Source organism: Mesoplodon densirostris, chromosome 8, assembly GCF_025265405.1.
Source record: "Mesoplodon densirostris isolate mMesDen1 chromosome 8, mMesDen1 primary haplotype, whole genome shotgun sequence".
Taxonomy (NCBI): Eukaryota; Metazoa; Chordata; class Mammalia; order Artiodactyla; family Ziphiidae; genus Mesoplodon; species Mesoplodon densirostris.
Genome location: NC_082668.1, coordinates 34,022,355 through 34,049,958, shown reverse-complemented (window position 1 = coordinate 34,049,958; position 27,604 = coordinate 34,022,355). Strand labels below are relative to the sequence as shown.

Below are 27,604 nucleotides of genomic sequence, written 5' to 3'. Positions count from 1 at the left end.
GCCACCAGGGAAGCCCCACAGCTAACTTTTTAAAAAGTGAAGTTTCTCCCTTAGAGATAAAAATCTGAACAATTACTGAATTTTTAATAATGCTTTTATAGCATTTCAAACGCAATTCTTAATTCAAAGCAATACCTTTAAAAGATAAATTAAAAACTCAGTTTAATTTCAAGGGATTTCATAAGGTAGAGTATGCAGGCCATGTTTTACATTTAATAAACATAACTGTTGTATAATAAATACAAAGTAAAGAAGACAGTGATAACTATCATCAAGGGTGAAATAGTATATAAACTTTAAAAGGCTGCTTCCTGCATCTGCATCGATGTAATCTGAGAATTCCTCTATCAATTTCATTTACAGAAGGAATCTGTAGCCAAATTTATCACTTTCATGCACCCACATGTGAAGTCGTAGGTGAATATCTATACGAATACAATTTATTGTCTGCTCCTCCACTCAGAAGTAACTGCATAAAGGGAGAGGAAAAAAACATAAACACAGAAGTAAATACAATTATTTCATATGATTGCTGAACCTAATTAAATACTGATGATTCTGATTACAGAAAGAATTATGGATGAGCAATTAACTTGCATTGAGAGTTAATAATACTAAAACAGGCCAATTGCATCAAATTTCACTACTATATTACACATATACTGTATATATATACACTATATTAAAACTTTAAAAGTGGTGATTTTAATTTGGTTGAGGCATAATATGCTACTGAACTTTCTATGAAGCATTTGCTAAGAAATGTAATAAAATTTAAAAGTTTGAAGGGTAATATAGTTTTACCTGTTTAAGAAAATTAAGTTTTTAAAAGATGGCACATTGTTTGTAGGTAAATGGATATTATAGATTTTTCAGATAGGCCTCAAACCTGCATTTGGAAAGCGTTCTTAGGCAATAAGAGCTTTTACGTGTGTGTGTGTGTGTGTGTGTGTGTGTGTGTGTGTGTGTATAATTAAATTGTAATTCTTTAAGAACATTTTATAATACAGCCATATTATCTAAGATTTTTCTAAGCAAATACTTTGATCCAATTAGTCTGAAGTAGCAAGTTTAGGGGCTTAAAACATTTCATTAAAATACTTATGAGAAAAAAAGTGCTTCAAAATATTCAAATTTTACTACTCCTAATATTAAAGGACAATTTTTTTCTTCTTTAAATGAGATATGAGATTCTATGAATATTAATGGAACTTAGAATACAGAATTAGAAATATCAGCTATATTGAAACTAATAACTCTGTAAACACAAATACGAGATTTATTCTAAAAATATAATGTAGTTTCTTCCTCTCTACCAAATAACTAATAAATTCTTACCCCTGTGTCTGTCCAGTCTACACTCAGAACTTTGTCTTCATGAGCAGCCAGATCATAGAGAGGAGCCTTACAACTAAAAGATGAAAATATTAACATGTTATATGCATTTCATAATATTAAACAAACATATATGACTAATCACTTATACTTTTCTGAAAATTTTTAGTTTACCATCCTTGCCCCAATAACCACTTAATCTTAAAATTCTGAGCATTTACTTGACTACCTCTCCTGTTTTTCCTGTATCATTAGCAGACTCTGGTTTTGGTTACTGCCTCTCCATTCTACTTGTAGAAATATGAAAATAAATTGTATATGTGTTCTCTTGGGGGTCCTCTGCATATATTAGTATCGTAGCACTAACTGATGAATAAGAAAGGAACCTTTAAATTTTGATTATCTTTAAAATTCTGTATTTTTACTTAATTGCCTATTAACACATAATTTACAATTTGACCACAGTTCCATTCATTCAGGCCACTGGCCTTCTAATTCTATAATTATCATATTTATATTAAGGTTCGGGTTTTTTTTTCCTATTTTATATAACAAGGTCAGAAAGATGGATTTCATAAATTGTTTTTGGCAAAAGAGAAACTATCACAATTAAATTCATTCAGAATGTAAAAAAACCCAACATATTAACATTAAGAAAACTCCTTTGATCCTGGCCTTCCTTTTTGATATCAATATGTATCATTTCAGGATATATGACCGAGAACTTTTTTTTGACCCTCCTGCTTTTGGATAGTCATTTCAGTGTTCATTTCATTTTCTCTGTATACAACGGGGCAATCGATAGATTTCCTATGTAAGTCATCAACAGGAGTTACCTTCTCGTATCCCACAGCTTAACCATGTTATCTAAAGAGCCTGAAATGAGCTGCTGCTCATGGGCAGGAGACCACTTGACTGATGTGACCCAGCCTGTATGGGAGGTTAGGGACAGCGACACCAAAGAACCATCTGAACAAAACAAAACAGACAACCATTACTAAATTTTAGAAAACAGAAGTAGGCAGAACCCCCCAAAAAATTTCTAGAAAAGTATCTTTTTATACATATCTCTAGTGAGAAGAGAAACTGATGTTACTCACTCATATTTTTCCTTCAGAGGTTTACACAACTCACCTTTAGTTCGGGGATCCCACAGTCTGATATGCCTATCTGTACTTCCAGATGCTAAACGTTTACAAAGTGGAGAATAGGAGATACAATTAAACACTTTATTTCCTGTCTAAAAAAAAAAAAAGAAAGAACATGTAACCAGGGTGGGCGAAAAGTAACCATCTCCTAGAAGTTCACCACTTAAAAGCTCAAAGTTAATCAGAAAACCACTGAATTTGTCTTACCAAAGTTGACTTAAGACTGCCAGACTCAACATCCCACACTCTAATTGTGTGGTCCCAAGATGCACTGCAGATTTCTTCAGCATCTGACCACAGAACCGAGGAAATTGCTTCCTTGTGGCCAGAGAGGGTCACTATGGGAGTCTAGAAATGAAGAACACCCAAAAGGGAAAGCATTTTTGGTTTAGAGTGATTGAAACAATAATAATAGTTATTACTTTTAAAGCCGATATGCCAGATATTTTGTCAGGTGCTTTAGCTTTCATATCCTACCTTATTTCTTCTTTACAGCAATCCTCCAAGACATATTTCTGTTTTTATTTTATAGATGAAGACACTGAAGTTGAGAAAGATAACTTGCCCAAGGTCATACTGTTTATAAATAGCAGATCTGAGTTTGAACCCAAATATTACTCCAAAATTTGTAGTCTTTCCACAGTATTCTGTTGCTTCCCCTTCTGCTCTACTTTTCATTTTGAGGAATATTAACACTAATTAAATTCTCCCAGTTGACAAAGATGTTATATGTAGAAGCTAGAAGAAAAAGCTCTGGGGTCAGAAGGACCTAGGTTTGAGTTAAGGTGCTGCTATTTTCTACATAACTCTTCCAGGTTAATTAATTGCAGTAGGTTATTCTCACCACCTCATTTCTTCAGCATCCAATCTTTAAATAATGCCCATGGCTCATTTATTAGAATTCCAAAATCTCTAATGTCCCTCTCAAATTAAAATCATCAAACTAGGTATACTGTCTGTCTTAAATACAAAGAACATGTAAAAGAAAGAAGGAGAACTCTTGAAATGGGGGACAGTTAACCTACTTGTGTAACTGTTACATTTAACCTTCTTAAATGTTAAGGGGGTTGTACTAGATTAGAGATCAGCAAAGTTTTTTTATAAAGATCCAGAAAGTAAAAATTTTAGCCTTTCCAGGCCACATACAGTCTCTGTTCCGTGTTCTTTGTTTTTAAAGCCCCTTAAAAATGTAAAAATCATTCTTAGCACTCTGTAGTACAAAATCAGGCCACAGCCAAATCACCTGTGGGGCTGTTATTTGCCAACTGCTGGACCAAATGATCCCTAAGGTCTCTCTTCCAGCCCTAAAATTTTCCTGGAAGTAGTAAAGGAACCTGATAGAGGAGTGAGGAACAGAACCACCTCTACTGTGATCCAAAACAAAAAGTAAGGTAACATAATCAATCAGAGGCTCCAGGATAGGAAATGGCATGTAAAATGATGGATAAATGTATATGAATAAGCAATCCCATTCCTAGGTATTTACCTAAGAAAAATGAAAACTTAGGTTCACACAAAAAATTGTCCACAAATGTTTATAGCAGTTTTATTCGTAACTGTCAAACTAGAAACAACCCAAATATCCTTCAACTGATGAATGATTAAACCAACTGTTGTATATCCACACAATAGACTACTACTCAGCATTTGAAAGGAATAAACCATGATACTCAATAATCTGGATGAATCTTTGTTTCCCTCCTCAAATACATTATGATATGTGAAAAAAAGCTTGATGCAAAAGGCTACATACTGTGTGATTCCACTTATATGATATTCTAGAAAAAGAAAAATTACAGGAACAGAGATCTGATAGTGGTTGTCAGGTGACAGAAATAGAGAGGAAAGGCTGACTACAAATGGGCAACATGAGTTTCAGGGGATGGCAAACTCTCCCATATCATGAATATGTAGTAGTTACATAGTCTATGTATTTATCAAAACTCAAAAGCTATACACCAAAAAGAGTGAATTTTCCTACATGTACATTTTTTTTTTTTTTTAAAGATAGAAAAGTCAACTTTGGCATTGTTACTGCAACAATCTTCAGCAGAATAGTACTGGAGGGGACTTCTTTGGTGGTCCAGTGGTTAAGAATCCGCCTTACGGGGCTTCCCTGGTGGCGCAGTGGTTGGGAGTCCACCTGCTGATGCAGGGGACACGGGTTCGTGCCCCGGTCCAGGAGGATCCCACATGCCGCAGAGCGGCTGGGCCTGTGAGCCATGGCTGCCGGGCCTGCACATCCGGAGCCTGTACTCCGCGGTGGGAGAGGCCACAACAGTGAGAGGCCCGTGTAAAGCCAAAAAAAAAAAAGAATCCGCCTTCCAATGCAGGGGACGCAGGTTCGATTCCTGGTCGGGAGACTAAGATCCCACATGATGCCGTGGGGCAAGCAACAGAGGAGCCCGCGCTCTGGAGACTGCACACAACTAGAGAGAAGCCCTCACGCCGCAATGAAGATCCTGCGTGTTGCAACTAAGACCTGATGCAGCCTAATTAATTAATTAATTAATTTTAAAAAACAAATGCTCAACAAAAGAATAGTACTGCAGGAAAAACAGCAATTTTGAGAGAAAATGTGGAAAAACCTTATTGTATGTTAATATATGAAACAAATGACCAGTAAATGAACTGATTGAGAGCATTACTCATATTAATACAAGCCAGGTACTAGAAAGAAACCCAGAAAGAAAATAACTTTTTGATATTTGTCTTATTTTGGTCTTAATAACCCAACTTTTCCTATTATTTCTAATTTTAACTTCAAATAGCACTTCAACGCTTTCTAGCATAACTTCAATTAATAATTTATGAATGCATAGATTTAAAGCTTATAAAAACCTAAATAAAAAAAATGAATATATTGTGATTTCTCTCAAATAAAATGAACAGTGGAAGCAAGCTTATGAATGTGCATAACTAAAAGTAAAAGTTATCAGCAAGGCACTGAGTGGGAGAAAATACTTATAATACCTATATCCAGCAAAGACCTTGAATACAAAAAGAAAGCTAGTCGTTAAAACAGTATGGTACTGGCACAAAAATGGAAATATAGACCAATGGAACAGGGTAGAAATTGCCCCACAGGGTAGAAAGCCCAGAAATAAATGCATGCACCTATGGTCAATTAATCTAAGACAAAGGAGGCAAGATTATATACAATGGAGAAAAGACAGTCTCTTCAATAAATGGTGCTGGGAAAACTGGACAGCTACAAGTAAAAAAATGAAATTAGAACATCCTTTTACACCATACACAAAAATAAACTCAAAATGGACTAAAGACCTAAATGTAAGACCGGATACTATAAAACTCTTAGAGGAAAACATAAGCAGAACACTCTGACATAAATTGCAGCAATATCTTTTTCGATCCATCTCTAGAGTAATGGCAATAAAAATAAACAAATGGGACCTAATGAAACTCAAAAGCTTTTGCATAGCAAAGGAAACCATAAATAAAATGAAAAGACAACCCACAGAATGGGAGAAAATATTTGCAAACAATGTGACTGACAAGGGATTAATTTCCAAAACTTCCCAACAGCTCATGCAGCTCAATATCAAAAGAACAAACAACCCAGTCAAAAAATGGGCAGAAGACCTAAATACGCATTTCCCCAAAGACACACAGATGGCCAAGAGGCACATGAAAAGATGCTCAACATCACTAATTATTAGAGAAATGCAAATCAAAACTACAATGAAATATCACCTCATACCAGTCAGAATGGCCATCATCAAGAAATCTACAAATAATAAATGTTGGAGAGGGTGTGGAGAAAAGGGAACCCTCCTACATTGTTGGTGGGAATGTAAATTGGTACAGCCACTATGGAGAACAGTATGGAGGTTCCTTAAGAAACTAAAAATAGAGCTACCATATGATCCAGCAATCTCACTCCTGGGCATATATCTGGAGAAAAACATGCTTTTAAAGGACATATGCACCCCAATGTTCACTGCAGCACTGTTTACAAGAGCCAAGACATGGAAGCAGCCTAAATGTCCATTGACAGATGAGTGGATAAAGAAGATGTGGTACAATATATACAATGGAATATTACTCAGCCATTAAAAAGAAAGAAATAATGACATTTGCAGCAACATGGATGGACCTGGAGATTATCATACTAAGTGAAATAAGTCAGAGAAAGACAGATATCAGATGATATTGCTTATATGCAGAATTAAAAAAAAAGATACAAATGAACTTACTTACAAAACAGAAACAGACTCACAGAGAATGAACTTATGGTTCTGGGGGGTGGGGAAGCGAAGGGGGGAAGGATAGATTGGGAGTTTGGGATTGACATGTACACACTGCTATATTTAAAATAGATAACCAACAAGGACCTACTGTATAGCACAGGGAACTCTGCTCAATACTCTGTAATAACCTAAATGGGAAAGGAATTTGAAAAAGAATAGATACATATATATGTATAACTGAATCACTCTGCTGTACACCTGAAACTAACACAACATTGTTAATCAACTATACTCCAATATAAAGTAAAAACAAAATAAAAACAAAATACAAAAAGATCTCTTACAAATCAATAAGAAGAAGATAAGCAACACACTTAAAAAAAAAATGCAGTGGTTAAGACTCTGAGCTTCCACTGCAGGGGGCATGGGTCTGATCCCTGGTCGGGGAACTAAGATCCCGCATGCCGTGTGGTGCGGCAAAAAAAAAAAAAAAGTACTAAAAACATGAACAGGGACTTCAAAATTAGCTATCAAAGGGCTGGGACTTAAAATACACTACACACCACCAGAAATCACAAAATGAGACACCTTTTAACAGTAAGTAAATGTAAACATGTTACGTGCTAAAATAAAATCAGTTATGGTACTAAAAAACTGACCATATCAAGTGATGATATGGATGTGGAGTAACTCTGACTCTCATATATTGTCAGTGGTAGTATAAACTGATATAACCATCTTGGAAAATGTTTTGGCAGTATTAAACATTGAGAGAACAGAACATGTGCATACCCTGTCACTCAGCAATTCTACTCCTGCAATTCTACGTATGCAGAAATGACAATATATGTGCACCAAAAAACAAGTACAGCAACTTTATTTATGGTGGCTAAAACCAGAAACAATCTAAATGTCCATCAAAAGAAGAGCAAATAAATTCTGGTATATTCATGTAATGGCATGCTATCTATTACTGAAAAGAACTATTACATGCAGTAGATGAATGAAATCTCACAGATATTACAGGCATACCTCGGAGATATTGAGGGTTTGGGTCCAGACAACCACAAAAAAGCGAACACTGTAATAAAGTGAGTCACAAGAATTTTTTCGTTTCCCAGTGCATATAAAAGTTATGTTTAGGGCTTCCCTGGTGGCGCAGTGGTTGAGAGTCCGCCTGCCGATGCAGGGGACACAGGTTCGTGCCCCGGTCTGGGAAGATCCCACATGCCGCAGAGCGGCTGGGCCCGTGAGCCATGGCCGCTGAGCCTGCGCGTCCGGAGCCTGTGCTCCGCAGCAGGAGAGGCCAGAACAGTGAGAGGCCCGCGTACCGCAAAAAAAAAAAAAAAAAAAAAAAAAAAAAAAAGTTATGTTTACACTATACTGTAGTGTATTAAATATGCAATAGCATTATGTATTAAAAAAAGTACATACCTTAATTTAAAAATACTGCTAAAAAATGGTAACCATCATCTGAGTCTTCAGCAACTCATAATCTTTTTGCCTGTGGAGGGTCTTGCCTCAATGTTGATGGCTACTGACTGATCGGGTGGTGGTTGGTGAAGGCCAGGGTTGCTGTGGTAATTTCTTAAAATGAGACGACAATGAGATTTGCCACATCGATTGACTCTTCCTTTCATGAACAGCTTCTCTGTAGTACACAATGCTGTTTGATAGCATTTTACCCATAGTAGAACTTCTTTCAAAATTGGAGTAAAATCTTTCAAACCCTGCTGCTGCTTCATCAACTACGTTTATGTAATATTCTAAATCATTTGTTATCATTTCAATAATCTTTATAGCATCTTCACCAGGAGTAGATCCCATCTCAAGAAACCACTTTCTCTGCACAACCATAAAAAGCACCTCCTCATCCATTAAAGTCTTACAATGAGATTGCAGCAATTCAGTCACCTCTTCAGGCTCCACTTCTAGTACTAGTTTTTTTTATTATTTCTGCCACATCTGCAGTTACTTCCTCCCCTGAAGTCTTGAACCCCTCAAAGTCATCCATGAGGGTTGCAATCAACTTCTTCCAAACTCCTGTTAATGTTGATATTTTGCCCTCAATAAATCATGAATGTTCTTCATGGCATCTAGAAATGGTGAATTCTTTCCAAAGGTTTTTTTTTCTTAAAGCTTTTTTAAAAATTTATTTTTTAATTCTTTTCTTTTTAAGTTTTGGCTGCGTCGGGTCTTAGTTGCAGGATCTTCGTTGCGGCACGCGGGATCTTTGGTTGCAGCGCGCGGGCTTCTTTCTAGTTATGGTGCGCAGGCTCCAGAGCACGCAGGCTCAGTAGTTGTGGGGCACGGGCTTAGCTGCCCCGCAGCATGTGCGATCTCAGTTCCCCAACCAGGGATCGAACCCGCGTCCCCTGCATTAGAAGGCGAATTCTTAACCACTGGACCACCAGGGAAGTCCCTCCAAAGGTTTTCAGATGACTTTGCCCAGATCCATCAGAGGAATCACTAAGTATGGCAGTTATTGTCTTATGAAATATATTTCTTAAATAATAAGGCTTAAAAGTTGAAATTACTCCTTGACCCATGGGCTGCAGAATGGATGCTGTGTTAGCAGGCATGAAAATAACATTAATCTTCTTGAACATCTCCATTAGAACTCTTGGATGACCAGGTGCACTGTCAATGAGCAGTAATGTTTTTAGAAAGGAATCTTTTTTCTGAGCAGTAGGTCTCAACAGTGGGCTTAAAATACTTAGTAAACCATGCCGTAAACAGATGTACTGTCATCCATGCTTTGTTGTTCTATTTACAGAGCACAGATGGAGTAGATTTAACATAATTCTTAAGGTCCCTAGGATTTTCAGAATGGTAAATGAGCACTGGCCTCAACTTCAAGTCACCAGCTGCATTAGCCCCTAACAAGAGAGTCAGCCTGTCCTTTGAAGCTTTGAAGCCAGGCATTGACTTGTCCTCTCGCATAAAAGTCTTAGATGGCATCTTCTTTCAAAAGAAGGATGTTTAATCTGCTTTGAAAATCTGTTAGTGTAGTCACCTTCATTTAATTTCTTTTTTTTTTTTTTTTGCGGTACGTGGCCCTCTCACTGTTGTGGCCTCTCCTGTTGCGGAGCACAGGCTCTGGACGCGCAGGCTCAGTGGCCATGGCTCACAGGCCCAGCCGCTCCGTGGCATGTGGGATTTTCCCGGACCGGGACATGAACCCCTGTCCCCTGCATCGGCAGGCGGACTCTCAACCACTGCGCCACCAGGGAAGCCCCCATTTAATTTCTTAGCTAGATCTTCTGGATAACTTGCTGCAGCTTCTACATCAGCATTTGCTGCTACACTTTGAACTTTTATGTTATAAAGACTGCTTTCCTTAAATCTCTTGAAGCAACTTCTGCTCGCTTCAAACTTTTCTTCTGCAGCTTCCTCACCTCTTTCGGCCTTCAAAGGATTGAAGAGAGTTAGGGCCTTCCTCTGGATTAGGCTTTGGTTTAAGGGAATGTAGTGGCTGGTCTGATCTTCTACCCAGACCACTCAAACTTTCTTCATATCAGCAACAAGGCTGTTTCACTTTATCATTCATGTGCTCACTGGAGTAGCACTTTTCCTTCAAAAACTTTTCCTTTGCATTCACAACTTGGCTAACTGGCATAAGAGGCCTATCTTTTTGACCTCTCTCAGCTTTTGACATGCCTTCCTCACTAAGCTTAATCATTTCTAGCTTTTGATTTAAAGTGAGAGACATAAGACTTCCTTTCACTTCAACACTTAAGAGTCCACTGTAGGGTTTTTAATTGGCCTAATTTCAATATTGTTGAATCTCAGGGAATAGGGAGGCACGAGAGGAGCGAGAGAGATGGGGGAACGGCTGGTCGGTGGAGCAGTCAGAACATACACATTTACTGATTAAGTTCACTGTCTTACGTGGGCGTGGTTCATGGCACCCCAAAGCAATTACAATGGTAACATCAAAGATCACTGATCACAGATCACCATGACAAATATAATAATAATTTAAAAGTCTGAGATATTTTGAGACTTATCAAAGTGTGACACAGAGACACGAAGTGAATAAAGGCTGCTGGAAAAATGGAACCAACAGGCTTGATACACAGTTGCCACAAACCTTCAATCTGTAAAAAAATGCATTACCTGCAAAGTGCAATAAAATGAGGTATGCCTGTATATGAAGCTTAAAACTAGGTGAAACTCATCTAGGATAAGTCAGAAAAGTGATCACTTTTAGGAGGATACTGATTTCAAGGGAGCCTAGAGGGCATCTTCTAGGGTGTCGGTAATTCTTGATGTTTTGATTTAGATAGTGATTACTTGGGTATACACAAGTGCAAAAATTCATTGAGCTGTATACTTAATTATATGTATGCCAAACTTCAACTAACATAAAGGTTAAAAAAAAAGCTACCTTCTAAGTAAAGTATTTTGATAATTCAAGAAGTCTTTTTCTACTCAGATATATTCTTTAAAGGTTGATCAGGGATATGCATCAGTAAATTACCACTGGCACATTATCCAATTGGTAAGGCATTTCCAGCTTTAATTTGTCTTATGAGCCAAGTGATAAGGAAGCTGAATTGCTGCCAGATCATTCAACTTGCAATTCAGCAGTCTATGTTTAAATGTATAAATTATAAATCACTATTTTCAGTTGGAAACAGTTAAGTTCTATTGCTTACTGCAGTTTATGTGAATTTGAGGAATCACTTATTCCTCATTTTCAACAGTTTTTATAAGATACCTTGTTATTGGTGACTATAAGAAATAATGTGCAAATGTGTGCCTGATTTAATGCACATCCATTACAGCTGTTAGAAAATGAATGAAACATATGATTTCCTAAATCTGACTCGGTATTGTTCTTCTCATTAAGTATATTAATACAGGTCAGATCATATTATGATAAGTATCCTTCTAATGGAACAGAGCAAATAAGAATCTGGATTAACTTTCTGAGTTTGATTTAATTGGATCCATATAGCAAAATGATAGAATCAAAACCTCAATTAAACTCTTGGTTTCTACTGATTTAGGAGATGTACTAGAATTACACCCTCAGTGTATGAAACACTATTACTATTACTATTTTTTAAATTGAAGTATAGTTGACTTACAATGTTGTGTTAGTTTCTGGTATACAGCAAAGTGATTCGGTCATCTATTATTTTTCAGATTCTTTTCCATTATGGTTTATTACGAGATATTGAATATAGTTCCCTGTGCTCTACAGCAGGACCTGTTGTTTACTTATTTTATACATAGTAGTCTGTGTCTGCTAATCCCAAACTCCTAATTTGCCCCCCCAACCCCTTCTCCCTTTTGGTCACCATAAGGTTGTTTTCTATGTCTGTGAGTCTGCAACCTTATCACTAAACAGTCAGGTAATGAGATATTTCACTAAACTGAGTGCAAGCTTCAACAATTAAAAGATCCTACTTTAAAATTCACCATGAGGAACTCCAACAAAGATGTTAAAAAAAAAAATTCACCACGAGGCCAAATATAATAGCTAAATAATCAACCTATCAAGCTGTAAACCTAGCTTAATGCAACTACATTCAATAACTCAAATAAATGCAGCAGAGTATTTATAATAAAAATTTACAAATCTACTGAAAGAAAGCCTAATTATGGTTGAAGCAGCAAGACAAGACAAAAGGAAACTAAATATGAACAATTATATTAAATTAACATATATTTGTCAATAAAGACCTAAGCCGGGACTTCCCTGGTGGCGCAGTGGTTAAGAATCCGCCTGCCAATGTAGGGGACACGGGTTCAAGCTCTGGTCCGGGAAGATCCCACATGCCGCAGAGCAACTAAGCCCGTGCGCCATAACTACTGAGCCTCCGCTCTACAGCCCGCGAGCCACAACTACTGAGCCTGCATGACAAAACTACTGAAGCCGGTGCGCCTAGAGCCCGTGCTCCACAACAAGAGAAGCCACCACAATGAGAGGACCGCGCACGGCAACGAAGAGTAGCCCCTGCTCACTGCAACTACAGAAAGCTAGAGTGCAGCAACAAAGACCCACTGTGGCAATCAATCAATCAATCAATCAATCAATCAATAAGTTTATCAAAAAATAACCGCCTAAGCCCAATACTGTCAGTTCTCACAAATACTTACTCTTGTTAGTCCCAACTGCTCTGTTTTCTGTTTCTTTCTTGGTCGATTTGTGGATTCTTCCATTTCATCTTCTTCATCTGTAGGGACTATATCACAGAAAATTAGATTTGACAGAGTTAAAATTTAAGGTAAATATTAATACAAACAGTCTCAAATAATTCTTATATTTCTAGGTATATACTTTCTCTCTGTTATCTCAACTGGTTAGGGAGTTAACATTTCTCCTTATCTTGGTTAATGGAAATTATATCTAAAAACAATACTTGGCTTACCAATCTTCGAAAAGGAGAAAGCAAAAAATAAAGTGTTATACATTAAAATCCTAAAACCTAACCAGTTTTGTATCTTATAAAGATTATCATTATGGCTATTCATCAGTTTACCATATCTATGAAATTTGCTTACTATTAGTTGTAGGAGAGTTCTGACCAGATTGCATTTATATTATGAAGAAGGGAATGACATGGTAAATAAACACATGTTAAAAGGACATACGGGCTTCCCTGGTGGCGCAGTGGTTGGGAGTCCGCCTGCCGACGCAGGGGATGCGGGTTCATGCCCCGGTCAGGGGGGATCCCACGTGCCCCGGAGCGGCTGGGCCCGTGGGCCATGGCCGATTGGCCTGTGCGTCCGGAGCCTGTGCTCCATGACGGGACAGACCGCGGCAGTGAGGGGCCCGCGTACCACGCAAAAAAAAAAAAAAAAAAAAAAAAGGACATACATTCCAGCCATGTTCATTCTTCTTGACTATTTCACTTTTCTAACAATAAATTAAAAGTGTTTCATAGATAGTTATTTTTTGATTAAAAAAAATCTTTGTTATCCATCATTTGGCTAGGTAGCAAACCCAGATTAAAAAAACCATAGATTTTAATGTTTTGTAACTATTTTATAAATGTCATGTGCTTTTCCCAAACTAGACTATAAGCACCTTAAGGGTAACAACTAATCATAGATAATATCTCATCTACCCAGCACTATCAAAAAGCATTTTACAAAAGGAAAAATTCCTACACAAACAACTTCCTGCCTCAAAACTGTTTGCTTTAACTAAAATGGATTTATATTTCCTGCCATTTTACACATAATTATTCAAAACTGTTTAAGCTTTTCGTGATTATCTCCCCCCTCCCCAACTCTACTTTGTGAACTGTATTTAGGGTGTTGTACAGTAATATAGCAATTTCCTCAGAAGCAACAGAGGTATTTTGATCTGCTTACCCATGCAATAAATAGTTCTGTACTACTACTTTTTAAAATATATGTGGGTTTCCCCCCCTTCTTTTCTTCTAGCAGTGTCTTCTTACTGTTATCAAGGTACTTTCCTCTAAGAGTCCCCTTGTCTCCTCTAATTGTTCTTTCTAAGCTACGTTTTCAAAGTGAGAAAATTAAGTTTGATAAAGTTGTATTTAAAAGAATTTTTTTAAAGTAAACCAGCTAAACTAAGAAATTTCTCTAATAGTAAAGTATATCAAAATGACTCAGAAGGTAGTTTGTTTATTTCCACGTTCCTGAATAAGAGAACTCTGAGAACTAAGGCAGTTATATTGCACTGCACCAGACGTGTTATTGGTACTTGCAGGGATTCAGTGACATCATCCAATAAAAAAGGGGGTGGTAGAGTAGAAAACATTTTGAAACACAAAGAAATATACTAATTTTTCTCTATACTATAGTACTTTATTTGTGACCTAAAAAGCTCTGGTCCATTTTTTATAGAAAAATATGGGCTAAAAAGTCTTTTTTTCACTGAAATTCTTGAAATATCATTAATAAGTCAACGTAGAAGAAACATTTCATTTACCTGTAGACCAAATCTTTAGCATCTTATCCCAGGAACCACTGCAAAACTAAAAAAATATATATGAAGGGAAAAAGAGTATGCAATATAAGCCATCATATTGTTTGCCTGGTTTTCTTCTGCTATTTAACTTGAAATCTTTACTTTGCCCTGAAATTCTTACTACTATGGCATCACCTATCTGCCTGTCTTCCTAGTCTCTGGGACGTTGTACCTTCAATCTCATGGCAACTGAAAGAGCTGCCATTCTTATAGGGCCCTGGCCATGGCTGCTTAGATCAGAGTGGGTAACTGACCTACACTGTGGCAATAGGTCTCTTCTTCCTTCAGAGCCTTTTTTTTTTTGAAAACTTGTGTTTTAGAGAGCTGAAGTTAATCTTTTTCCAAGGACAGACAGTATAGAATGTAAAACCTGGGAATATTGAAGGCCAGATTTCATTGCCATGTGGAGAAAGCCAGACTGAGGTAAGAGAATGAAGTCAATTTGGGGAGATGAGGGGGAGGAGGTGTGCAGGCCACATGCAAGCCTCTACTCATTGGTTCCTGACATCCAAATGCATCATCACCCTGCTCATGATGTGGTGCATCACTCCCTCCTTGGGTCTTTTAAGCTAAAAAAAGTTCAGGATGAGTTTCTATCTCTTATAGCCAGCCAAAGGACAGGGTACAGTTAATTCACTTAAGTTTGCACTCAACAACATGTAAACCTTCTTTATGGCTCAATATGAATACTCATAAATTTTTAACTCTGAATGCAGAAATGTCCTCTGTTATGCTAACTGGCAAAGAAATGCTGAAGAAACACTCTTAAATCTAGAATACTTCATGTGGTTTGGAGAATTTTCAAATGGTGAGGGAGTCTGTAACCCCTCTTAAGTAAATACTGTGTTGCCCTCATAGCTTGACTAACTTCTACCATTTTGTGGTGATAAAGAGTAGATCAGCAATGATAGTAAAACAACCTCGATTAATGCTTTAGTGCATGCTAAGTTTTAGGTGATCAGCTAGACATTTTCAATTAATGACAGCACTATGAGTAGCTGAAGGACTGAAAATGTCAATCACTATGATTTGAGGAGGTTACATAAAGAAAGTACTTGTTTACCTGAGTTCTTAAAATTTCTGCAATTTATATAAAATTCTAAACCAGAGATACCCAGAGTGAGGGAGTGACTCTTCATATCTCTCATTATGAGTATTTACTTTTGGTTTGAAATCATATTCTTTAGTCACCAATTGTTATAGAAGTAGGCTGATCACAGTGACTTTATGTAGAAAAGACATTTTTGCACAAGAGGCTCAAATTCTAATTGAACACAGTACTAATAATACTGTGTTCAATAACACAATAGCTACTTACTTTGGTTCCTGTGCTATCAACAGCTATAGAATCCACACTGCCAGCATGACCCCTGCAGCAGTGCAGGGCTTTCACTTTGTTTCTCTCTACATTCCACTCCCACAGGAGAATAGTCTGATCCATAGAGGCACTCAGTAGTATGCAAGACAGATTGTCTGAAGAAAGGAGAACACAAGGATAAGAAACAAATTAGTATAAAAATTTTAAATAGTGTTCCAAAACTAAAGAACTGAATTTTTTGTAGTTGTTGATAAAGATGTTAAAGAGGTAAAAGACCTCATATAGCCACCTTTGAAAAAAGAAGCTAACTTATGGTATAAAAGGGAAGACTCTTCAAAAATAGTATAGGGACTTCCCTGGAGGTCCAGTGGTTACGACTCCGTGCTTACACTGCAGGGGGAGCGGGTTCGATCCTTAGTTGGGGAACTAAGATCCCGCATGCCACAGGGCACAGCCAAAAAAAAAAAAACAAAACTATAAAAGACATGCTTTTAACACACTCAATATTAACTTGAAAATATATATTATGTGATATAATTTTAGGATTCACTTCTACTGATTTACAGATTTTTTTATGTGTATATTTTTGAAAGACCCTATAAAAACTGAGGCATGAGACACTTCCTATCCTGTCCCCATCCTGCCCCAGCATCAAAAATGGCTAATTTCCAATTCCCTATCCAGGATTCCTCTCAATTTAGGCAGAGTCCTAACCTTTTTTCACCCAGGCCACATCTTTTACAACGTCTGTATGTCCCACAACTGTCATTATTGACTTTCCTTCCAAGGACCAGATCCGAGAAGTCTTATCATAAGAACCAGTCAAGATCCTGTGAGGAGAAAAAAATCCTATGAAACACAAAAAACAGCTTTTTTCAAACCCTGAAATCAATTATATTTCTAAAGCACTGATAAAGTAAACCTTGAGGATCAGATTTTTAAACTCTTCTTTAATATAAAGATTAAGATTTCAAAACACACTAGAATAAATCAGAAGATGTTACATTTGGCCTTTCCTGACCTCCTAAAATAAAAATGTAACCGACAAACCCTAGATTTCATTTTTATGATTGTTGTAAAATATTACCACTCCCAGGGAAGCTAAGCGAATTGTTTGAAAAGCCTAATAGTCCTTTGTATTTAACCAGTGAAAACCATTAAATAAAAAAACAGTAGAACCATTTAAAGTAAAAGTAAAACCAGTAAAAACATAACTATGTAATAACTCCAGGGAGACATTCTTTGAAAGTAAGCTCCTACTGAGATCCATTCTTGAGGTGTTTTTCTACAAGTAAGGCCAGAGGGGGTTTGTTCTGAACGATTCATACCTTCTTGATTCCAGTCTGCCTTTTCAGCCCTAAAAATAGCATGATCTGCATCTTCAGGGTAGTAGGCTGGGAGATCTGTGGCTAGAAAAGGTTTTTTTCCCCTCTATGAAACAAATTATATTCTTGGTCTTAAAAGCAACATCATCAAATAAATGCCCTAAGACACAAGACCTATTCGGAAGACAAATGTCACTACAACATCTTTAGACAGGAAAGAAAACCTGTTAATAGATATGTTTCTTCTTGACTACACTAAATTGAAAGGTCTTTGGCACAGTCACAGTATGTATGTATATATATATATATATATATATATATATATATATATATATCACAAAATTACTTTCACAAAGAACAAGTACTCAGAGAAAACTATTCCTGTAGTACACTTAAAATGGATACAAAAACATTCATCTGGCAATACCATTCCTCTGCCCCATCGATCGCACTGATCCAGTCATCATGGAACATGCATTGTTCTGGCTGAGGTGCAGTATACTTCTCCACGTACTCTAATTCCACAACCTCTTCCTAGTCACAGAGAGAAACCAGAAATCAATCAGGCGGTGCAGTTTTTAAATGGTACATTATGAAAATAAAGGACCCCCGGTTTAATTTATCTCCTTCATGTAATTCCCCTTCAGAATCCAGAAATTTTGGAGCCATATAAAAAGTGAAAAACTTTATTTGACCTAACAGTATGCTAAGAGTAATATTAAGAAATATTGGGCCTCCCTGGTGGCACGGTGGTTGGGAGTCCGCCTGCCGGTGCAGGGGATACGGGTTCGTGCCCCGGTCTGGGAGGATCCCATATGCCGCAGAGCGGCTGGGCCCGTGAGCCATGGCCGCTGGGCCTGCGCGTCCGGAGCCTGTGCTCCGCAACGGGAGAGGCCACAACAGTGAGAGGCCCGCATACCGCAAAAAGAAAAAAAAAAAAAAAAAAGAAATATTAATGACCTTGGAAAACTTATGCTAAAAGTAGAAAAAAAAAGAATATAAGAAACTTTATAAAATCATAAAAGCATGTTGTTTAATGGATACAGAGCTTCTGTTTAGGATGATGAAAAAGTTCTGGAAATGGACAGCGGTGATGGTTGCATAATATTGTGAATGTACATAATGCCACTGAATTGTACACTTAAAAATGGTTAAAAGAAAAATTTTATGTATATTTTACCACAGTTCCAAAAATTGCCCCCAATCATAAAAGCACTTATAAATTATATTTTAAATTATAAAAGCAATAATAAGGAAAGTTTGAAAATTAGAGGGAGGGGCAATCACTATAAATCACAATAACCTAACCCATAAGTTTATATATGTACACAATCATTTTATATACCTTTATTAGTAGTAAACATATATTTGCTATTCCCTTTTTGACAACTGTTCTATAAATATGAAGTTATCTTTCCTTGTTCATTCATCTGCATTTCTTGAATAATACTCTTAGAAAAAAAGAGGGAATTTAAACATTGAAGATACAGAAACCGAGGTTCAGTTTCTAGGAAAAAACAGTAATCAAAAGGCTCTTGGTGGGCTTCCCTGGTGGCGCAGTGGTTGAGAGTCTGCCTGCCGATGCCGGGGACATGGGTTCTTGCCCCGGTCCGAGAAGATCCCACGTGCTGCGGAGCCTGCGCATCCGGAGCCTGTGCTCCGCAATGGGAGAGGCCACAACAGTGAGAGGCCCGCGTACCGCAAAAAAAAAAAAAAAAAAAAAAAGGCTCTTGGTTCCTGTAGATTCAGGCTGATTCTAAATGAAGTTTTCCTACATTATCTGGTAATACCTTTAGTAAAATAGAGCAGGTAAGCATTTGAACTTACTGACGAGATGTTTTCCAGTTCCATGTGCTTGAACAAGGGCATTCGCAGAAACTGGCCCTTGATAAGGAAATCAAACTCCACATGTTTGTGGAACTCTAAAGAAAATACATAATAAAATTATCATTGTTAGGACCTGAAATGGTATTGGCAGAGGTAAATGAGAGACTCCCAGAACAAACAGGTACCTATTATCCTAGTGTGGCCTCCAAGTTTCTCCAGAATTTCTCCATGACACAATCAGACCATGTATTCCAGTATATTATGTGATTTTTAAGAACAGAAATACTTTGTTCTGTTGGTATACTATTTTTATTGTTGATGTTGTAATCATTTTGACTAAGGAAACCTTTGTATTCTAAAAAGAATCCCAAATATATACAAAAGTAGGAATAACATAATGAATCCTCATTCCCATCTTTTACCAACTCATGGACAATCATCTATACTCCTCCCTCCACTCTCCTGCTGGGTTTTTTTAAAGCAAAACTCAGAAATGATATAATTTCATTTGTAAATGCTTTAGTGTGTATCTCTAAAATATAAAGACCAAAAAAGTCACAATGTTAAAAATTTAACATTACTTATTCCTTTTAATACCATAAAGCCAGTCAATGTTCATATTTCCTTGTTTCATAAATGTCTTTTTACGGTGAGCTTTCTAGAATCAGCATCCAAAGTCCTCACATTATATTTGATTAATATCTTTAACAGTTCTTCGTCCTTTTTTTCCATTGCCTTTTATTTGCTGAAGAAACTGGGTCTTCTTGTAATACTTCTTACATTCTGGCTTTGGTTGATTATATCTCCAAGGTACCCTTTAACATGTTCCTCTACCACCTAAATACAACCTGTACATCAGGCAGACCCAAATGCCTGATTAGACTTTGGGTTTGGCTGTTTTTGGCAAGAATATTTACACACCATATTATATTTCCTATTGTATCACATTAGAAAGCACACTATCTCACTGTGTCTCCTTTTATGATATTAAGATCTACCTCTGGGTTCAGATGATGTCAGTCTGATCCCATCCATCATAACATTCTTTGTTAGCCTTTTATCTAATAAACGGCTTTAGTAGCTACAGATATTCACTTCTTAAATCCATTATTTCATTTGGAGTTACAAAATGCTAAAAATTCTTCATTCTTTCTGATTTATTAGCTATAATAAAATCCTTCTTAAAGAAGAATTCCCTCATTGACTCTTTGGCTTGTTACTTAAAAAAAAATCTGAATCTGGGCTTCCCTGGCGGCGCAGTAGTTAAGAATCCGCCTGCCAATGCAGGGTACATGGGTTCGAGCCCTGGTCTGGGAAGATCCCACATGCCACGGAGCAACAAAGCCAGTGAGCCACAACTACTGAAGCCCGCGTGCCTAAAGCCCATGCTCTGCAACAAGAGAAAAGCCCGCGTGCAGCAATGAAGACCCAACACAACCAAAAATAAATAAATAAAATAAAATAAATTTTTAAAAAAATCTGAATCATTTTGCATCTTCAACTCAAGAGCGGTGACTCAGTTAATCGATTTACACAAAAAGACAAATCAATGTTCATCTACAAGTTTGGAAAAATATGCAAATATTTGGGTAACAACAAACAACCATATACTGATATTGCAAAGTGTCTATTGCAAGAAAATAATTCTTATGCTAGTTCAGAGTTTTTCAACAATTAGAATATATGACATCTTTGGAGTTCAGGAAACTAACTATGCATCAGAATCTCTACACTATTGTACATCCATGATGAAAGATAAGAACCGATAGGAAATGCTATGTGACTATCTCTGTATCAAGAACTATATCTTGCTAACAATGAAAAGACCATGTCCCCCTGCAAAAAAGTTGTTCAAAAACATCTTAAGCTTAACAAAAAAGTTATAAGATTATTGGAAGAGGAAGTGGAACATATTAGGCATTAGTTTATAATTCTCACCTCCCCATTCCTCCAACTAGGGTAGAATCAAAAGAGGTTTAAAAGCATCAGAAACATCTGCATAAAAATATGCTTGCCTCTAAATGATGGCTCCATTGACAAATTTTGTTTTTAAAGATTATGCCTTATGTTATTTTCCATTTTTCATGTTTAAATCTTCTACTATATGTATGGTTTCATTACTTTTTAAAGAAACATTTTATTATAGAAAATTCCAAACATATACAAAAATGGAGAATAATAAACCTTCTTATACCTATCGCCCAACTTCAACCATTATCAACTTATGACCAATCTTGTTTGATCAATATTTTTGCATACATTGTTCATATTAATTTTACAATGTTCATATCATTTTAATTTTATATTAAATTTACATATAAATTTATAGCCCATAAAATTTTTTGCATACGTTTATTTTAATTTATATCTTTATAAACATTTTACTTGATACTGTAGCATGTTTATGTTTATTTTATCCATTATTTTTAAATGAATTTTAAATACTTAAATAAAATACTAGTATTAATACTGGCATTTGTTATTATACAAAACAAATGCTCAAATACAGATATTGTCATTTTGCTTTGTAGGAGCACCAAGATGCTTGTTCTATGCCTACCCAATCTAGCCCTCACGTCTTCATTACCTCTACATCACAACTTTTACACTAAAATCTTTATTCCTAAATCTCAACCACCTTCTCTCCATATTGCCTTAAAAGCAGATTAAACTGAATTTCTTTTTTCCTGAAAGCTTATTTCAAAGCATTTTTCAAAGTGTCATACAGCAGGGAAATCCATGTTATAAATTTTACCATGATAAAATCCATGCAGTATTATAAACTAATGCCCCCAAAGGGCTATAAATAACAATGTGATGTATTTCAGTCTAGTTAGTGTCACTGTGCTTTCTCCTAACTTTTCAGAGTATATATACCCACCGTTTTTGGCCTCCAGCAATTTATTGATGATGTTACTAAGGTCAGCAATTTCAGAGGCTGCAGGTATCGAGAAAGGAACATCATCCACCGCATATCTACAAAAAGGAAATGATAAATCAAGTCTACAGATGTTTTAACAAATGTGCATTTATTCATTCAACAAACATTTATTGGGTATCTAATACATGCCAGACATTTTGCTACATGGGGTTAACAAAAAATGAATTAACCTGTGGTCTGTGTTCTTGGAAAGGGTTAAAGTCTGGTAATCAAATACGAGGAAAGTATGTAAGAACAGTGTCATAAGTAATACATAAAATGGGAGAACAAGGAAGTGGTAGGTCATTTCAACCAGAGAAAAGGGGGCTGGGAGAGCAGAGTCTGAAAGGATGCATAAAAAACATCACTATTACACTACATCTAGAAAAGTGAGTTTCTGCCAGGTGAAGTGTGGCGAGGAAGAAAGAAGGGGTGCAGGAAAGCAGGGAGAGCAGCAAAAAAAATAGCTACGAGTTATTAAAGAGCTGCCCACCCAGCTTATTCCAGAAAGTGTTACTTTACTCTAGACAGTGACCAAAGCTAAAGCTAAAGAGATGTGCATGGAGTAGTTTAGATGCTCTGTGAAGTACTTTTTACTTCTTTCCCTAGGCAATGAGGAACCACTGTCTAAGTCAGATAACATCATCAGAATTTTGTTTAGTTAGATCTTTCTTGGCAGCACTGCAGAGACTGGATTACAGGCACACACAATAGGGGGCAGATTAGGAAACTCTTGTAAGAGAGAATGGGAGAAAATTCTTGCAAGTCACGTATCTGACAAGGAACATGTATCTAGAATATATAGAGAACATTTATAACTCAATAATAAAGACAACCCTATTGTAAAAACGGGCAAAGGATCGAAATAGACATTTCTCCAGAGAAGGTATACAAATGACCAACAGGCACGTGAAAAGATGCTGAGCGCTGTTAGTCATCAAGGAAATGCAAATCAAACCACAATGAGATATCACTTCATACCCACTAGGATGGCTACAATAAGAAAGACAGATATTAAGTGTTGGTGAGTATGTGGAGACATTAAACCCTTATTCATTGCTGGTAGAAACGTAAAATGGTATGATTGCTTTGGAAAAATCTGGCAGTTTCTCAAAAAGTTAAACATGGCATTACCACTTGACCCAGCAACTCCATTCCTAAGTTATATACCCAAGAGAAATGAACATATATATTGACACAAAAACTTGTGCACAAATGTTCACACCACCACTATTCCTAATAGCCAAAAGGTGAAAACAACCCAAATGTCCATCAACTGAAAAATGGAAACACAACTCGATATATCCATACAATGGAATATTACTGAGCAGTAAAAAGGAATGAAGTACTGATATCTATCTATCTATCTATCTATCTATAAAAGCCTTTGCCCCCCCCCCCACTCCCACTGTGGCAAAAAGAGATTTATTACAGCATGTCTTGATGAGCCCTGTTTTATATATATAGGTATATATATATATAAAACAACATGGATGAACCTTGAAAAACATCATACTAAGTGAAAGAAGCCAGTCACAGAAGACCATGTACTGTATAATCCTATTTATATGAAATGTCCATAACAGACAAATCTATAGAGACAGAAAGTAAATCAGTGATTGCCCGGGGCTGGGGGGATTTGGAAGTATTTGGGTGTGGGGGGAGGGGTAACAGCTAAAGGATGATGAAAAATGTTCTAAAATTTACTGTGGTGATAGTTGCATAATTCTGCAAATACACTCAAAACTAGTGAATTGGACACTTTAAATGTGTGAATTCTATTGCACGTGAATTACATCTCAATAAAGTTGTTACAAAAAACAAAAGAAGTCTTCATAAGGTCTGAATTTAGGCTATATTTGTGGGGAATGTAAAAGTTTCAAAAGATGTTAAGGTAGAACTTCCAGGGCTCACCAAGACATGCTATGATATGTCTCTTTTTGTCACAATGGGAGGGGTGGTGGAGGTTTCAGATCTTGTTAAAATGTAGATTCTAAATCTGCAGATCTGAGGTACAGTCTGAGATTCTGCCTTTTCTAACCAGCTCCCAAGTGATGCTAATGCTGCTGGTCTGCAAACTACACTTTGAGTAGTAAGGCTATAGTTATATATTTATCATGCCGATAAAAGTAAAAAGTTATTTAGGTTCTCCAAAAGGTAAAAAAGCCTAGAAATTAAAAGTTTTGGTTTACTATGATATTTTGGCCAGTAAGATGAGTAGGGAAAAGTAGCATAATTACATACTCATATATGAATATACATGCATATGTAAATTATACACATATACATGAATAAATCTACCTTCCCCCCTCATTTTACTGATGAGAACGTATTGCGTGAAAGGAAGAAACAAGAAGTTTAATTTCTAGGTTTCATTACCTTTTTGGAAAACCTAAATATATAAACACAAACACACATACACACATGATGTTTATCCATTTATCACAGGAGTTAAAATACAGTGCTCTAATATTTCTTAAAACTTCTTGTGAATCAACAATAATCTCCATAAAACTTTCAATTAGAAAAAATACAGTGATCATGCTATTCCATCACCATATTCCTTTAGAAGCATTTCGACTAAGTATATATACTCATCTGTATTGATAATACAATTTAAGTGTACTGTAAGCAACAATACAAGAGGAGTGAATATGATTTACCAGGTCAACACATAAAGTTACAAACACAATCAAAAATATAATCTTAATTGAGGTGGGAGTTTTTTACTTTACAGCTGACATTAGCTTGTTAATACAACAAATATTTATTATTTATCATCAGTACCAGAAGCACCTGACAAACATTTGTTGACTCAGTCAATCCAAGAAGCATAACATAGTCTCTACAAACAAGAGACTTACAATATAGTTGAAGAGACCAGGCGAAACAAAAAAAAAGTTAAGTAATAGTGTAATATACGCCACAAAGCAGAATATAATTAGGTTTCAAATGATTGCTACATACCTGGGGACCATTTGTAAAACTGGTAAAATGTTTACATACATATAGGTATACACATACAGGCATATATATATACACACGTATACGTGTAGATTTATGTATATAAATATACAAATGTGTAACTGAATTGACTTCACACTCATCAAAAACCAGTTCTACCAACTCCGTATTGAGAGTTCCACCTTCTAGCCTGGTTTAGAAAAGCATCGTCTATCACCTACGTTAGGAAAATGAAGTTGTGTTTTCAGACACTGTGAAACACCACTAGCAGACAGCCTATAACGACTTGGTCCGTTGTCCACTGTTCAATTACATAATGCACTTCATTCAGGAAGCAAACCTGAAGCCCTGCAGGTCCCTCTACACTCACAATTCAAATTATATACAGCCTAAGTCTAGGCAAGAAGGCTCGGAGATCCTTGAGAAATCCTCGCAAGGTACCGCTTCCACTTGAGTGGAAAACGCGCTCAAGCGAGGAATCCAGCCAAAAAATGGAAAAAGTGAATTGATGGCAAAGATAACCAGGGATGCACAAGGTCATACCGGAGTGGTCTTTTGAAAGGATCCCGGGGCCTGGGGGCGGGAGGCGGGAGGGGGGAGGAGAGGAGGGGAGAGAAAGGGAGTACGCTTACTTACTTCTTGTTGTCAGTGAAGAAGCGTGTCTGGAGCTGAGCCATGGCTTGCCTACAGAAACGTATGGGTAACAGACAACCGGCGCTTTGGCCTCTCAGGACTGCAAAAAGAGGCAGCTCAAAGTTAGACCGCACGTGTCAGAGAAAAGCAGCAGTCGAACACTGGGCTTCCGCGTTCTTTCCTCGGGCCTTCTCAGCCAGGAGGCACCACGAGGCTTCTCTTCCACAAGGCCCAGCCCACAAACATCGACTACCTATTCCTAGATTTAGGCGTCATCGATTAGTAAAGCATAGGCTTAAAGGCGGCGCGTCCCTTTAATCTTTTTGTATTTTTAAAAAATATATTTAAGCTTACAATCGATTGTGAAGATACAGAGAGGCCCGATTCAAATAGGCTTCTCCTCCCTCTCTCTCTTTTTAAATTTTAACAGGTTATCCTCAGTCCCGATAATTCAAACACAGCTCCTAGATACTACAACCCCCAGAAAGCAGCGCTTCTCACACACTGTAACCAGAGTATTGTAGTCTTTTTTCCCACGCTGCCCTTAGACTATCTTATTTGCATTAAACCTTCCCGGCTCCAGCCAAATTATCTATTATATTTCCTCTGCCTTCAGCTTTAATTCACTAAAGCCTTTCCGGGTTTACTTTTTCAAGCATACTTCCAATCAGACTCTCAGTCTACCGAGATTTTTCTTGGGCTCTCTCGCCACTAGCTTCAGGCTTTAGATCCAGGTGAGAGGCGGGGATACGAAAAAAAGAACGAATCAGAAAGGAAACACGCGACGGTGGCTGATAGTGGTCTTATCTCAAGCGACTGCGCTGCGCGCTCCCGGAGGGGCGCGCCTGCGCACTGTGCTGGTCTCCATGGCGGGGCCTCGGAGCCAAGACGAGGTTGAGTAGACTCGTTTTGAATTTTCTCCCCTCTGCTCCAGCACTTTGTGGACTTCCCTTCTCGCCCTGTAGGGCGTTCGGCGGCGGCGGGACTGGGGGAGTCGGAGGTTTGGCAGAGCTGTCTGCGCCGACGGACGGGACGCTGCTTCCCAATCCCCCTTTCTTCCTGCTGCCTCCTCCTCCCGTCACCTCCTGACCCGCCCGGTCCCTGAGCAACCGCCGGCCCCCGCCCCTTGCCGCTGCCGGGCCTTGGTGGCGCCTTCCGCGCCCCGCCTCGGGCCGTATTCGGGGCCCCTCCTAACGAGGCCTACCGTCCCCCGCCCGGGCGGGGTCCGCGGGCCCCGAGCCGGCAGGCTGGAGAAGGTGGAGGTTAGGTGTCTTAAGGAGGGCTGCTGAACCCAAGGGCGCACCACCACGGAGGAGGACTCGGACCCCCTGGGCGGGAGCGCCCGCTGTGTGGTCCTATGCGCCGCCCCGCATTTTAGGGTTCCTGTTTTCTCTTTATGAGCTCCTTTATACCTTGCTTTTAGAAGGGGAAAGGCGTCCTCCCACACCTTTTCCCAACGCTTTTTGACTTTTTTTTTTTGTCTTGAAGTTACCCAAAGGCCTGTCTGTGTCGTATTCTCAGAAGGTCCCGAGAATAATTCTAATGGAATTTAGTTGTTTTTCTGAGGGAGGATGGGTGGAGAGATACTACTCAGCTCTCCTAGTCGCTTTTTAAGGCGTTCGCCAGAAATCCTTCAAGAGGGGGACTTCTTAAAGAGACGGCAGTTTAGAGTAAGGCAGAACTGGATTGCAGAATTTGGGGCAAAGCGGTATGTGTGCAGGTGAAGACAGCTAAAGCTTTCCTTTGTTACGTTGCTTCAAGATGTACAACAGTTAAGTAGACATATGATATTTAAGTCAACCATAGACTATGAGGAGGGATTTAAACAATTGTAAACGAAAAATAATCTGTTAATAGTGCGCAGTGACAATGAAACTAAGACTATTTTCAATTTATTCACCTTAGAGTGCAGGCCGTGGAACCCGAGTGCCTGGGTTCGAATCCTGCCTCAGCTGCTTATTTATTAGCC

The 27,604-nt window shown here is 37.7% G+C and overlaps 2 protein-coding genes across 11 annotated transcripts in view; one reads left to right on the top strand and one right to left on the bottom strand.

Annotated features, from left to right (window-relative positions):
• Positions 1–141: 141 nt before the first annotated feature.
• On the bottom strand, positions 142–26,732 carry WDR12 (WD repeat domain 12). 4 transcript variants are annotated; one of them, XM_060106095.1, is made up of 14 exons: positions 26,297–26,732; positions 25,639–25,735; positions 22,000–22,094; positions 19,119–19,213; positions 17,719–17,825; positions 16,681–16,796; positions 15,967–16,121; positions 14,610–14,655; positions 12,806–12,891; positions 2,691–2,831; positions 2,470–2,575; positions 2,172–2,304; positions 1,339–1,411; positions 142–469 (listed from the first exon to the last, which is right to left on the bottom strand). In XM_060106095.1, exons 2-14 carry the CDS (start codon positions 25,677–25,679, stop codon positions 392–394), a joined length of 1,272 nt encoding a protein of 423 aa, XP_059962078.1. In that variant the 5' UTR covers positions 25,680–25,735; positions 26,297–26,732; the 3' UTR covers positions 142–391. The 4 variants fall into 4 exon arrangements, with proteins under 4 accessions (XP_059962078.1, XP_059962079.1, XP_059962080.1 ...); XM_060106096.1 differs by having other exon boundaries at positions 26,320–26,732; XM_060106097.1 differs by having other exon boundaries at positions 26,283–26,300.
• Positions 26,479–27,604, top strand: part of CARF (calcium responsive transcription factor) — a 79,462-nt gene continuing 78,336 nt past the window's right edge. For 6 of the 7 annotated variants that reach the window (XR_009533157.1, XR_009533162.1, XR_009533158.1 and 3 more), the window contains exon 1: positions 26,479–26,528. The gene's annotated coding sequence lies outside the window, so the exon portion shown is untranslated. The remainder of the gene's footprint in view (positions 26,529–27,604) is intronic. The other variant, XR_009533161.1, reaches the window with a different exon arrangement.